The following is a 12815-nucleotide window of genomic DNA, read 5'->3' as shown; positions in this document are numbered from 1 at the left end:
AGCTTTGGAGAGGTTGCAGAGAAGATTTACCAGGATGTTGCCTGGAATGGAGAATAGGTCGTACGAGGATAGGTTGAGAGTGCTAGACCTTTTGTTGTTGGAACGGTGAAGGATGAGGGGTGACTTGATAGAGGTTTATAAGATGATCAGAGGAATAGGTAGAGTAGACAGTCAGAAACTTTTTCCCCGGGCACAACCGAGTGTTACAAGGGGACATAAATTTACGGTGAAGGGTGGAAGGTATAGGGGAGATGTCAGGGGTGGGTTCTTTACCCAGAGAGTGGTGGGGGCATGGAATGCGCTGCCTGTGGGAGTGGCAGAGTCAGAATTGTTGGCGAACTTTAAGAGGCAATTGGATAGGTACATGGATAGGTGCTTAAGCTAGGACAAATGTTCGGCACAACATCGTGGGCCGAAGGGCCTGTTCTGTGTTGTATTGTTCTATGTTCTAAGGTTGCGAGGTGACTTGATAGAGCTGTAGGGGTTGTTGAGAGGCATAGATCAAGCGGATAGCCAGAGACTTTTTCCCAGGGTGGAAATGTCTGTCAGGAGGGGGGCATCATTTTGAGATGATGGAGGAAGGTTTAGGGGAGATGTCAGAGGTAGGTTCTTTACACAGAGAGTGGTGGGTGTGTGGAGTGCACTACCAACAGTGGTAGTAGAGTCGTACATGTAAGTGACTCTTGGATAGGCACATGGAAGTTAGTGCAATGAAGGGTATATAGGTTAGTCTGATCTTAGAGTAGGACAAAAGGCCAGCACAATATCGAGGGCTGAAGGGCCTGTTGTTCTATGTACCCAGAGTGTGGTGGGTGGGGTAAAAGGCACGCTTCCCAAGTTGGCACAATATGACTAGTGGCATCTCCAGTGCTCTCAACAATGGGATAGAACATCACAAATCAAAGATTTGTACTGACATCAAGATGGCCAGCAAGAAGAGAGGCCAGCAAAACCAGAGGATGAGACAAATTGGACTGACTTGTTTCGATAGGGAATGACAAGCACTTCCATTTCTCAGTATCTCATTTTTCCTTTGCCTCTGGGAATTGTAAGCAGTGGGAATGGAGGTGTAAAATTACAGAGATAATAATAGTTTAAGGGAATGGATTTCAACGTCAATAAATGTGAAGTCATCCACTTTGGGCCTACAGAAAACGTGCCAAATTGTAGAAATCTCAGGCCAGTGGGAGTCTGAAGAGATGAGGGGCTATCCTGTTGCACAGATCATTAAAATCCTGTGAATAGCTGTCAAGCATGAATCAGAAAGGTTAATAGAAGTTTGACCTTTCTGTCTGGAGGATTACAATGCAAAGCCAAGCTTCAGTGAGACGCAGTCACGAGGGGGCTGGTGTTATTGTGAGTTGCTCTGAGCAGCATATCTTCAGGACAATCTATTGATCTTAAACAGAGGGCTCCAGCCTCAAAGTTGACAGTTTGGGAACAGGAGGTGACTCAGAGGTGAGTGTGTTATCAGTGAGCCTTTGCTGATACTTTCGTCCACCCCAGAGAACATCAGCTGCTCCATAATCTTTGTTGTGACAGGGAAAAGTAAAGTACGAAATGATATGTGAAGCACAAGGGTCTCGAATAGCTGTAACAGGACAATTCCAACGCTGAGTGCGATCTAACAATACGTTTCGTCCTTGAGCCCTGGGGTCTCTCGTTATTTAAGTTATTGACGGCGAATGACTTCAAAAGGAAATCACATGGGTGCCTGAGGGGAAACCACCTCGCCAGGGTAAAAGGACAAAGAACTGCAGATTCTGGAAATCAGAAGTTGCTGGAAAAACTCAGCAGGTCTGGCAGCATCTGTGGAGAGAAAGCAGAGTTAACATTTCAGGTCTCTGTCTCAGACTTGCTGCAGTGTCCTGGTGAAGCTCAGTGCAAGCTTGAAGAACAACACCTCATTTTCCACTCGGGAGACCCTACAGCAGACCTGGGCATTTTACAGCCCACAGGCCACATCCGGCCCTTTGGTCATTCCTGTCTGGCCTGCATGAGGTCAATCTTAAATTAGAACATCGATGAAAAAGTATTTACGCCATGCCCGCAGTACGACTGTGTTGCTTTTGTTTTGAAAAGGTTGCTTTTTTTATTTACGTATGGACGCACATGCGTGTGTATGTGCCTGTGTGCATGCGTGAGCAGCTAAAAGTGATGCTTGCTGGCTCGCCCTCAAAATGTCAACTCACACCAAGACGAGTTATGTCATATTCCACGAAATCGCCAGAAACAGTAAACCGTTTTCTGATGGAGAGTTTATTAAGGAGTGCTTGTTGGACTCTGCAGAACTAATATGCCCGGAGAAATTCTTAAAGAGAATGCAGGATAAAGTGACAGAAATTGATCCTGAACAGAAATTGGTATTTTTGCATTGTATTATACATCAGGAATTATTGTGTAAGTCGGTGTTAAAAATTAACCATGTGGTTGATGTTGTAGTTAAAATAGTTAACTTCATCAGGGCAAGTGATTTGAATCACAGGCAGTTTTGGAGGAAAATGAGACTGAACATCGTGACATAGGCTACCACACAGCTGTCAGGTGGCTCAGCCTGGGCAAAATACTGAAAAGTGTATGGGAGCTGAGAGAAGAGATTCAAGATTTCTGTGTGAAGAAAGGGAATGGCATTCCACAGCTTTCAGATGCAGACTGGATTGCAGACCTTGGTTTTGCTGTTGATGTGACTGCACTTATGAATGAACTAAACGTGAAACTGCAGTGCAAGGGCCTTTTTGTGCATGAAATGTACAACTTGGTGAAGGCTTTTATGAGAAAGTTGCAGCTTCTCTCAAGCCAAATGGAGGACACCATTCTCACCCACTTGCCAACACTGAAGGTAGCTGCACCTTCAGCTGGTCACCTCCACAGGTACTCATCTATGTCAGAAGCACTGCATGGTGAATTTTCAAGGCGATTTCAAGAATTTAAAACGGTTGAGAGTGAATTGCACATGTTTTTTTTCCCATTTACATGCAATGTGGAGAATGCACCTAGTGATGTTCAGCTTAAACTCATTGACCTGCAGTCTGACAAACCTCTGGCAGAGTACTTTAGGTCAGTCTCACTGCTTGATTTTTACTCTTCCCTCAAAGAGGAGAACTTTCCACACATGAGGAGGCATGCTCAGAAGACTCTAGTCCTCCTTGGATCTACCTATATATGCGAACAGACATTCTCAGTGATGAAGTTCAACAAATCCAAATACAGATCCTCTGTCACCGATGATCACCTCTCAGCTGTCCTTCGCATATCCACCTCAGACATTCAACCAGATTTCAGTGCACTTGTTCAAGCCCAAAACAGACTGGATGTTTCTCACTAAACAAGTAAAATGAACTGAAAAACGTCAAAAGCACTTACTGCTTTTTGTATAGAGTTGTTTGTTGTTTGTAATACTGACCAATAATGAAACAACTTTTCATTATTGGTTTGTGAGATTAACATGTTAAAAAAAAATGAAATACTGAAATTATTGTTTATACTGTTTATTTCTTCTATATTTGACCTACAATTTCATATCTTTATTGTAACAAAATATCCTTATTCTTTTGATTATAAGTTTCAGTGCAAAAACTATATTAATTAGTATTTTTTACAATGGGAGAAAATTAATACTGAGCAGAATTATTTTCAACTTATTGTTGGTTCGGCCTTCCAACAAAGCTCAGGTTTCTCATGTGGCCCCTCGGAAGAATTAACTGCCCACCCCTGCCCCACAGCCTCTGGGCTCCATATCAAGTTCAACAACTTTAGGGCTTAAGACACCATTTGTCTGTCATGTGCTTACCCCAACCTCCACACGCCATGGCCTTGTTATCACTTGGTCAGCTAATACACACAGCCCATTGTTAGCCACTAATAGTCTCCATTAGTAACTATTCATTCTCCTGGACTGTGGGCTATCCACTCCTTTCTCTGCTTGGCTGTTGTTCCCTCTCTCTGGGCTTGTTCTCCACATATCGTTTACTCTTCCCCCCTCCGCCCACCTCACCCTCAGCACAAATGCCAACCTTTTCCCAGTTCTGAGGAAGGGGCACCGGACCGGAAACATTAACACTGTTTTCTGTCCACAGGTGCTGCAGGACCTGCTGAGTTTCTCCAGCATTTGTGTGATTTTGTTTCGGTGGGGATGGGACTGACTGGAATATTGTACAGAGAGCCACTGTGACCTTGATGGGGTGAATGACCTCCTTCTGTGTTGTTGTCACTCAGAATTTCTGTGTTTTTTTTCTCTCTCCCTCACCCCCCCCCACCCCTTCCCCCCATAGGAACAGAGGGTTTGGAAGGCATAGTTATGAGTCCCAGTCAGATCAGTATGAACGTGACTGACACTACAGCATGGGCCACTGCGATGAACAACCTGGGGATAGCACCTGTTGGACTCACTGGCCCACCACTGGTATCAGGTAAGACTGCTCGATCTCCGTGTTTGATGCAGCACTGGGTCCTAACCCTAGCAGTGAGGAATAATTGAGAAGAATGTTTTAGCCTTCCATGGGCTGGCACAGTGGCTCAGTGGTCGACACTGCTGCCTCACAGCGTCAGGGACCCGAGTTCGATTCCAGCCTCGGGTGACTGTCTGTGTGGATTTGACACGTTTCCCCGTTGACCGTGAGGGTTTCCTCCTATAGTCCAAAAATGTGCAGGTTAGGTGCTTAATTGCCCGTAGTGCGCAGGCTAGGTGGGGTTAGCCATGGGAAATGCAGGGATAAGGTATGTGTGGGATGCTCGTCAGAGGGTCTGTGTGGACTCAATGGGCCGAATGGTTTGCTACCACACTGTAGGGAGTCTATGTTCCATGTCAGTATGGACTTGCTGATTAGCCTCCTTTTGTGCCATAATGTACCCCAAAGTATGTTTCAGTTTTAGATCTGATTTAAGATACAGCCTACATCATCTCATTTAGGTAAGGTAGCTGGTCACAGCAGCTCAATAACGATCTAGGAGACAGTAAGGACTGCAGATGCTGGAATCCAGAGTCAGTAGATGTGAAGATGGAAAAGCACAGCAGGTCAGACAGCATCCAAGAAGCAGGAGAGTCGACGTTCAATCTGAAACGTTTACTTTCCTCCTCAATAATGATCTAGATGGTTTATTAGATGGAGTAGTGGCATGGTTCCAGCATGGAAAAAGGCCATTTGTCCCATCTCCTCTGTGCTAGCTCTCTAAAGGAGAAATTCATCAAATGTCATTCCCCAGCCATCACCCCGCAATTTTGTACGTTCTTCACCTTCAGGGAAAGTTCCAACTCCAGTTCGAATTTATTCATTTAAATACCCCCACCATCCTTCCAGGCAACACACTGAAGATCCCAACCTCTCACAGAGTCATAGAGGTGGATAGCAAGGAAGCAGACCCTTTGGTCCAACTCGTCCATGCCGACCAGATATCCTAGATTAATCTAGTCCCCTTTGCCAGCACTTGCCCCATATCCCTCCAAACCCTTCCTATTCATATACCCATCCAGATGTCTTTTAAATGTTGCAATTGTACCAGCATGCACCATTTCCTCTGGCAGCTCATTCCATACACATACCACCCTCTGTGTGAAAACGTTGCCCCTCAGGTCCCTTGCTCCTTTCACCTTAAACTAATGCCCTCTAGGTCTGGACTCCCCCACCCCAAGACTAGCTATCCACCCTGTCCATGTCCCTCATGATTTGATCAACCTCTGTAAGGTCACCTCTCAGTCTCCAATGCTCCAGGCAAGTTGCCCCAGTCTATTCAGCCTCTCCCTATAGCTCATACCCTCCAGCCCTAGCAATATCCTTGCAAATCTTATGTGAACTGTTTCAAGTTTAATAACAGCTCTCCTACAACAGGGAGAACAGACATGAAAATAAAATTCCCCTCTACCCCCCCACACCTTAAAAATATTAATCACCCTCCCTCCACTGACCTCTAAGGAAGATAATTCCTTTGAAGAAAAATATTTCTCCATCTTAAATGGAAGGCTCCATATTTTTAAACTTATCTCTAGTGTCTCCCACAAGGGGAAGCATCTCTTTAACAACCACTCTGTCATGTTCCCTCAGGATCTTGTATGTTTCAAAAAGACTGCCTCTTATTCTTTACAACCTCAATGGTCACAGTTCCAACTTATTCAACTTTTCTTCTTCAATTCATGAGACCTAGATGTTGCCAACTGAGTCAGCATTTATTGCTTGTCCCTGGCTGTCTTGAGAAGGTGCTGGTGTGCTGCTTTGCTGCACCATATCATTGAGTATATCATTAGGAAGGGTTTAGAGAGATATGGGCCAAGTGCTGGCAAAAGGGACTAGATTAGTTTAGGATAACTGGTCAGCAAGGATGGGCTGGCCCAAGCATCTGTTTCCATGCTGTACAGCTTTGGGATTTTGTTTGGCACGGACTGGTTGGACCGAAGGGTTTATTTCTGTCCTGTATGACTCCATGACTGTATAACATTGAGTCAAAGTGGAAATGCCGTTGTGCCTGAACACTTGTGTGACTTTCCCAGTGACAGTGAGCTGGGGGCTGACTCTTGCCTCAGTCTCTCAGCCCTCTCGCTGGTCAAAGGCCCGCCTAGATTAAACTCTTCCACTCTCACTGTGTCCTCTCATCTGGCAGTACTCCCTGTGCCTTTAAACACCCCGTTTCACTGTATCAATTTTCAAAGCTGGTGATGAGCAGCTGGATTTGAGAGAACTTATTCAAGCCAAGCGCTCTGGCAGCGCAATTAGCGATCGTCCAGCTGTGACACCAGCTTCATACAGTCAATGGTGGACAGACTCCATTCCCGCTTTGCTGTCAATCTACACAGTTGAGAGAGCGAAACCATGTCTCTTCCTTTGAAGATGTCATCAACCAGGTTAATGAGGGCAAAGTGGTAGACCTTGTCCACGTGGAGCTTAGCAAAGCCTTCGACCATATGGTATACTGGTTAGTAAAGTTTGATCACAAGGGAACCAGGGAAGACTTGCCAAGTGGACACAAAATTGGCTTGATGGCAGGAGAAAGAGGGTGGTGGCAGAGGGTTGTTTTCCAGACTGGAAGCCTGTGACCAACGGTGTCCCACATGGATTGGTGCTGGGTCCACTGTCATTGGTCTTTATATAAATGACTTGGATGAGATGTAGGAGGCATGGTTAGTAAGTTTGCAGGTGACACCAACACTGGTGGTATAGTGGACCGCGAGGAAGGTTATTGAACAGTACAGTCGGATCTTGATCAACTGAGCCAATGGCAGTTTAATTTAGATAAATGCAAGGTGTTGTATTTTGGTGAGACAAACCAGGGCAGGATGTAACAGTTAATGCTAGGGTCCTGGGGAGTGTTGTCAAATGGAGAAACCTAGGGGTGCAGGTACATAATTCCTTGAAAATGTTGTCACAGGTAGAGAGGGTGGTGCAGAAGGCATTTAACACTCTTGCCTTCATCAGTCAGAGCATTGAGAACAGGAATTGCGAAGTCATGTTAAAGCTATATAAGACACTGGTATCACCACATTTGGAATACTGTGTATAATTCTGGTCACCTTGTTATTGGAAGAATGTTATTAAACTGGAAGTGACACAAACAAGATTTAGAAGGATGTTATTGAGACTGGAAGGTTTGAATTAGAAAGAGAAGCTGGATAGGCTGGGATTTTTTTTCACTGGAGCATTAGAGCTTGAGGGGTGCCCTTATAGAAGTTTACAAAATCAAGAGAGGCATGGTTAAGGTGACTAGCCAAGGTTTTTTTTTCCGTCAAGTAGGGGAATGCAAAGTTAGACAGCTTAGTTTTAAGATGACAGGGAAAGATTTAAAAGGGACATTAAGGGCAATTTCTCAAACAGAAGGTGGTGCGTATATGGAATGAGCTGCCAGAGGAAGAGGTGAAGGCTGATACAATTACTGCATTTAAAAGACATTTGGACAGGTACTTGAATAAGTAAGATTTAGAGGGATATGGACCAAATGCAGACAAATAGGACTAGCTCAGTTTGGGATGCCTGGTCGGCATGGACGGAAGGGTCTGTTTCTAGGATGTATGACACTGTGAGTTAGGTGTTCTTCTGCAGGTGAACTGAGGGAGCCCAGTGCAGTATGAGGTGCTTTCTATCAGACGAGACCTTAACCCTGCTCTCTGAGGTGGACCATACTCTGGCATCATCTCAAGGGAGTTCTGTTTACCTCTCAGTTAACATTACTGACACACGGAATGGGGTCATTCTGAATCATGGGAGCTTGCTGTGCACCTCACTGGCTGCAGCCTTTCCTGTGTTGACATGCGTCCCAAAATCTGCATGACGTCACACCTCCCTATCATCCTCCCGCCAACCATTCTACTTAAAACATCTCCCACCTGCCGGCAGTTGGACCAGTTTGAGATAGATTAAGATAATTGATGTCAGTTTGTAAGATAGCTACAATTTACAGGTTTGTTGTCTGTGCAGCACGCATGGGGGTATTCTGGGTTCCAGCATGGCGCTAGATAAATACCGGCTCTTTCTTTCCTGACGCATGTGTTATTCCCATAAGACCACACTGCCATTGCAGACCCTCAATTATTAGGAATACCTTTGTAGTGAATTTAACGAGGTCCCTGAGTATGAGTTCCCTGATTGGGGCTGTTAATTGATCCAGTCAGGGAGCCCTGGCTGACAGATACAAACAGAAGTGTCTGGGGTTCTGTTCACTCTGAGAGCTGGCTCTGAGGGAGCTAGGTCAGTGTCAAGGACTCTCCTCATGTAAATAAAGAGTGACTTGGTGATGGGATATTGGCCTCTGTGGAGTTATTTTAACATTGATATTGGCAGTGTCCCGGATCACATGTTGACCTGGATGTTTGATTCTAGAATCTCTGCTATCATCACAAGAGGATTCAAGCTGGGATGCTCACTTGTCAAGCAGTCTTGTCAAATTTATTCTTTTTTGGGCATGGCAGGCAAGGCCAGAATTTGTTGCCCGTCCCATAACTGCCGTTGAATTGATGAGGTGCATTTCAGCATCAAATACCCCGCTGTGGGTCCAGAGTCACATCTAGGCCAGATCAGATAGGGACAGCAGATTTCCTTCACTAAAGGACATGTCTGAACCAGATGGGATTTTCCCTACAATAATGGTCACCTCTAGCTAAATCCAGATTTTATTAATTTAAATTTGGGGCCACATGGTGGCTCAGTGGTTAGCACTGCTGCCTCACAGTACCAGGGACCCGAGTTCGATTCCAACCCTCTGGGGACTATTTGAGTGGAATTTGCACATTCTCCACGTGTCTGGCTGGGTTTCCTCAGAGTGCCTGGGTTTCCTCGCACAGTCGAAATATGTGCAGGTTGGGTGGATTGGCCATGCCAAATTGCCCCATGGTGTCCAGGGATGTGCAGGCTAGATGGATTGGCCATGGGATATTGTCTATAGTGTGCAGGGATATGCAGGCTAGGTGGATTAGCCATGTCAAATTGTCCCATAGTGTCAAGGGATGTGCAGGCTAGGTAGATTAGCCATGAAAAATTGTCCATCGTATGCTAGGATTTGCAGGCTAGGTGGATTAGCCATGCTAAATTGTCCCATAGAGTCAAGGGATGTGCAGGTTAGGTAGATTAACCATGGGATATTTTCCATAGTGTGCAGGGGTGTTCAGGCTGGGTGGATTGGCCATGGGATATTGTCCATAGTGTGCAGGGGTGTTCAGGCTAGGTGGATTGGCCATGGGATATTGCCCATAGTGTGCAGGGGTGTGCAGTCTAGGTGGATTGGCCATGGGATATTGCCCATAGTGTGCAGGGGTGTTCAGGCTAGGTGGATTGGCCATGGGATATTGCCCATAGTGTGCAGTCTAGGTGGATTGACCATGGGATATTGTCCATAGTGTGCAGGGGTGTTCAGGCTAGGTGGATTGGCCATGGGATCTTGTCCATAGTGTGCTAGGATTTGCAGGCTAGGTGGGTTAGTTACTGGAAATGCAGGGTTACGAGGATAGGGTCGGGGGGTGTGGAAGCTCTTCAGAGGGTCTGTGTGGACTCGATGGGCTGAATGGCCTGCTTCGGTACTGTTGGGATTCTCTGAAATTGAAACTAGAACCGCTGTTTCCCAGCACATTAGCCTGAGCTTTTGGATTACTAGCCCAGTGACATTAACACATCAGCGTCTCCTCGTAATTTTAATCGCCTCGCAAGGTATATTATCGAATAGTGACTAAAAGCTGATGTACTGGTGGAGAGGGTAACAGGAACTTTGTTGTGTCTCCCAGACCCCATCTGTGTTCCAGCATTTGACCACGGCCTTGGCTTAATGACAGGAATGGCACCGGTTAACCCAATGATGACCGGCATCAGCCTGCTCCGACCGCCAGTCCCTCCAGGGTTATCCGTAGTGAAAGAAATCATCCACTGCACCAGCTGTACTCTCTTTCCCGCCAATCCAAGTAAGTCCGATCAGCACATACAGCCCCAATATGTCTGCCCTAGTGTGACAAAATGTGTCATAAAGAGGGATTTGTTCTGTCCTGGTTCTCTTAAAAAGGGGTGGTGTCCATCTGCTGCCGACGTGTCTGCTCCATGGAAAGCTGAGGGTATAAGCTTTGGGTTTTATTTTCAAAATTGGACAGGAGAAACGTGAGTGGGTGGAGTCAGGCTCGCATAGCCTCAGGGTTTTAATTTTCGCTTTTAGTTGTTGAAGTTGGGGCTCTTTGGAGTTGAAGCTGCTAGATAAAGCTCTCTCTCTCTCTCTGCTGCTGCTGCAAAAAGCTTGAGTTCTCTCTCCACTGCTGGATACAACCTGTCAGTTTCTCCTTTCTCCAGCATTGGGGGAGATCTCAAGTGAGGGAACCCTGTTTCGCTAAATTTGCCTTTGCCAAGGGTGTATGTATTGCATACTGGAACGGACGATGACTGGTAGTTAAATAATATTTTATTAAGTCTTTGAATAGAGTTAAAGATTGTGCCAATTCTTTTTTTTATTGCTTGTGTTTTAACTGTGGTGGAAGAATAAAGTATGTTTTGCTTAAAGTTTAGTAGTTTCACCAATCGAATCACATCCGGAACACATTTGCCTTGAAAGAAGCTAAACGATAGGGACTGGGCTAGATATGTTTTGAGGAGGTTTGGTCTGGTCCATAACACTGGGTTTAACTGGGAGGAAAAAAGGTTGAGAAGGCTTTGATGTGTTCAGCTTTCATTGTGGTCAGCATCAGTATGGGAACAGACTGTCTGCTATCCTTCTGAAGCTGTCTTCTCTTCAGATATATCATCCAGCTTTGCCGACTTAATAGGAGGCTTTCAGGCTATCTTCTGGGCCTGTGATCACATAGTTGTGCTCTCCATTACTAAGGCCGCCAGGAGCATCCAAAGCTCAATTAGAACAGTCAGTCCCTCAGGTCTGCCACGCCACTCATTACAATCATGGCTGATCTATTCTATTTTGACCTCTGCTGTTCCTATCTCTCAGCACCCTTGTGTAGCCACCTTTGCTTTGAAATCCAGTCCAATACTCATCTTGTGGACCATACGGCATAGTAGCAGAAGTAGGCCTTTGAGTCTGTTCTGCCCCTGAATGAAATCATGGCTGATTTCATCTTCCTCAGCAACGCTTTCCTGCCTGTTCTCCATAACCCATGATTCCCCTCCTGCTTAAAAATCTACCTCAACCTTGAATTGTCTTAATGGCCCTGCCTCGACAGCCCGCTGTGTTCAAGAACTGCTTGTGTGATTTTTAACTTTCTGAGAGAAGAAATTCCTCCTCATCGCCGGCTTAGTTATGAGATTATGCCCTTTAGTCCTAGACTATCTCACAAAGGGGAAATGACCTATCCACATCTATCCTGTCAAGTCCCCGAGAGTCTTATATGGTTCAATAAGGGCACCTCTCATTCTGCTAAATTCTAATGAATACAGGCTTGACTTATTCAATCGTTCCTCATAAAAAACTCCTTCCATGTCCAATATTAGCAGGCGAACCCTTTCCAGATTATTCCTCGATTCCTGCCCCTTTTTGTTTAGTGTGTGAGAGAATTATCTTGTCTTGCTCCTGAATGACCCCGTTCCACTAACTAGATTGTGTCCTTTTGTTTCTGATTTACTCCATCAGAGGAAATATCGATTGAGTCCTTTTAACATTTGAAATGCTTTGATCAGATCACTCTTCAATCTTCTAAACTCAAGGGAGACAGATCAAGTTTATGGAACTTGTCTTTGTAATTAAACACTCTGACCCTATGTATCATTCTGTGCAGCTATCTCTGTTAATGCAACAATCTTCTTCCTGAGGTGTGATGTACACAAGAGACTTGATCAGGATATTGAAAACAAGGTTATTAAGATAAAGGCCAACATGCCATTAACCTTTTTTCGATTGCTTTTTGTACCAGTCTCTTAGCTGTCAATCTCCTCTACAGGCTGAAGGGTCTCTCACATTTTAGAAATTACTTGTGGCTTTAATGTTTTTGGGTTCAAAGTGGATGACCGCACAGTTGCTCGTTCATACAAACCTACATCCTTTCGGCTCCCATTTACTCAACTTATTGACCCCAACCCCGCCTCTCCCCAACACCAACTTTTCAAGACCAGTGTGAATGAGCAAGAAATACCATTCCATTCCCTGTGACACCCACATCCTAAGATCACAAAGCAAGAGCTGTGATCTAAGTGAATTTCTCTTCTTTTTATTTGTACTGTACAAGGAAATATGGGTATCAATGCTGAAAATGTGTTGCTGGAAAAGCGCAGCAGGTCAGGCAGCATCCAAGGAGCAGGAGAATCGACGTTTCGGGCTTGAGCCCTTCTTCAGGAATGAGGCTTTTGGGCAGGGGGACTGAGGGGAAAAGGTAGGGAGGAGGGACTTGGGGGAGGGGCATTGGAAATGCGATAGGTGGA

The 12815-nt window shown here is 45.3% G+C and overlaps 1 protein-coding gene across 1 annotated transcript in view; it reads left to right on the top strand.

Annotated features, from left to right (window-relative positions):
- enox1 (ecto-NOX disulfide-thiol exchanger 1) overlaps positions 1–12815 on the top strand; it is a 91330-nt gene that overhangs the window by 42132 nt on the left and 36383 nt on the right. Inside the window, exons 2-3 of the mRNA XM_043700308.1 lie at positions 4272–4409; positions 10196–10369. Of these exons, the coding sequence (XP_043556243.1) occupies positions 4272–4409; positions 10196–10369 (312 nt within the window). The remainder of the gene's footprint in view (positions 1–4271; positions 4410–10195; positions 10370–12815) is intronic.

This window comes from Chiloscyllium plagiosum, chromosome 12, assembly GCF_004010195.1.
Source record: "Chiloscyllium plagiosum isolate BGI_BamShark_2017 chromosome 12, ASM401019v2, whole genome shotgun sequence".
NCBI lineage: Eukaryota > Metazoa > Chordata > Chondrichthyes > Orectolobiformes > Hemiscylliidae > Chiloscyllium > Chiloscyllium plagiosum.
This window is presented reverse-complemented; position numbering and strand designations above follow the sequence as displayed.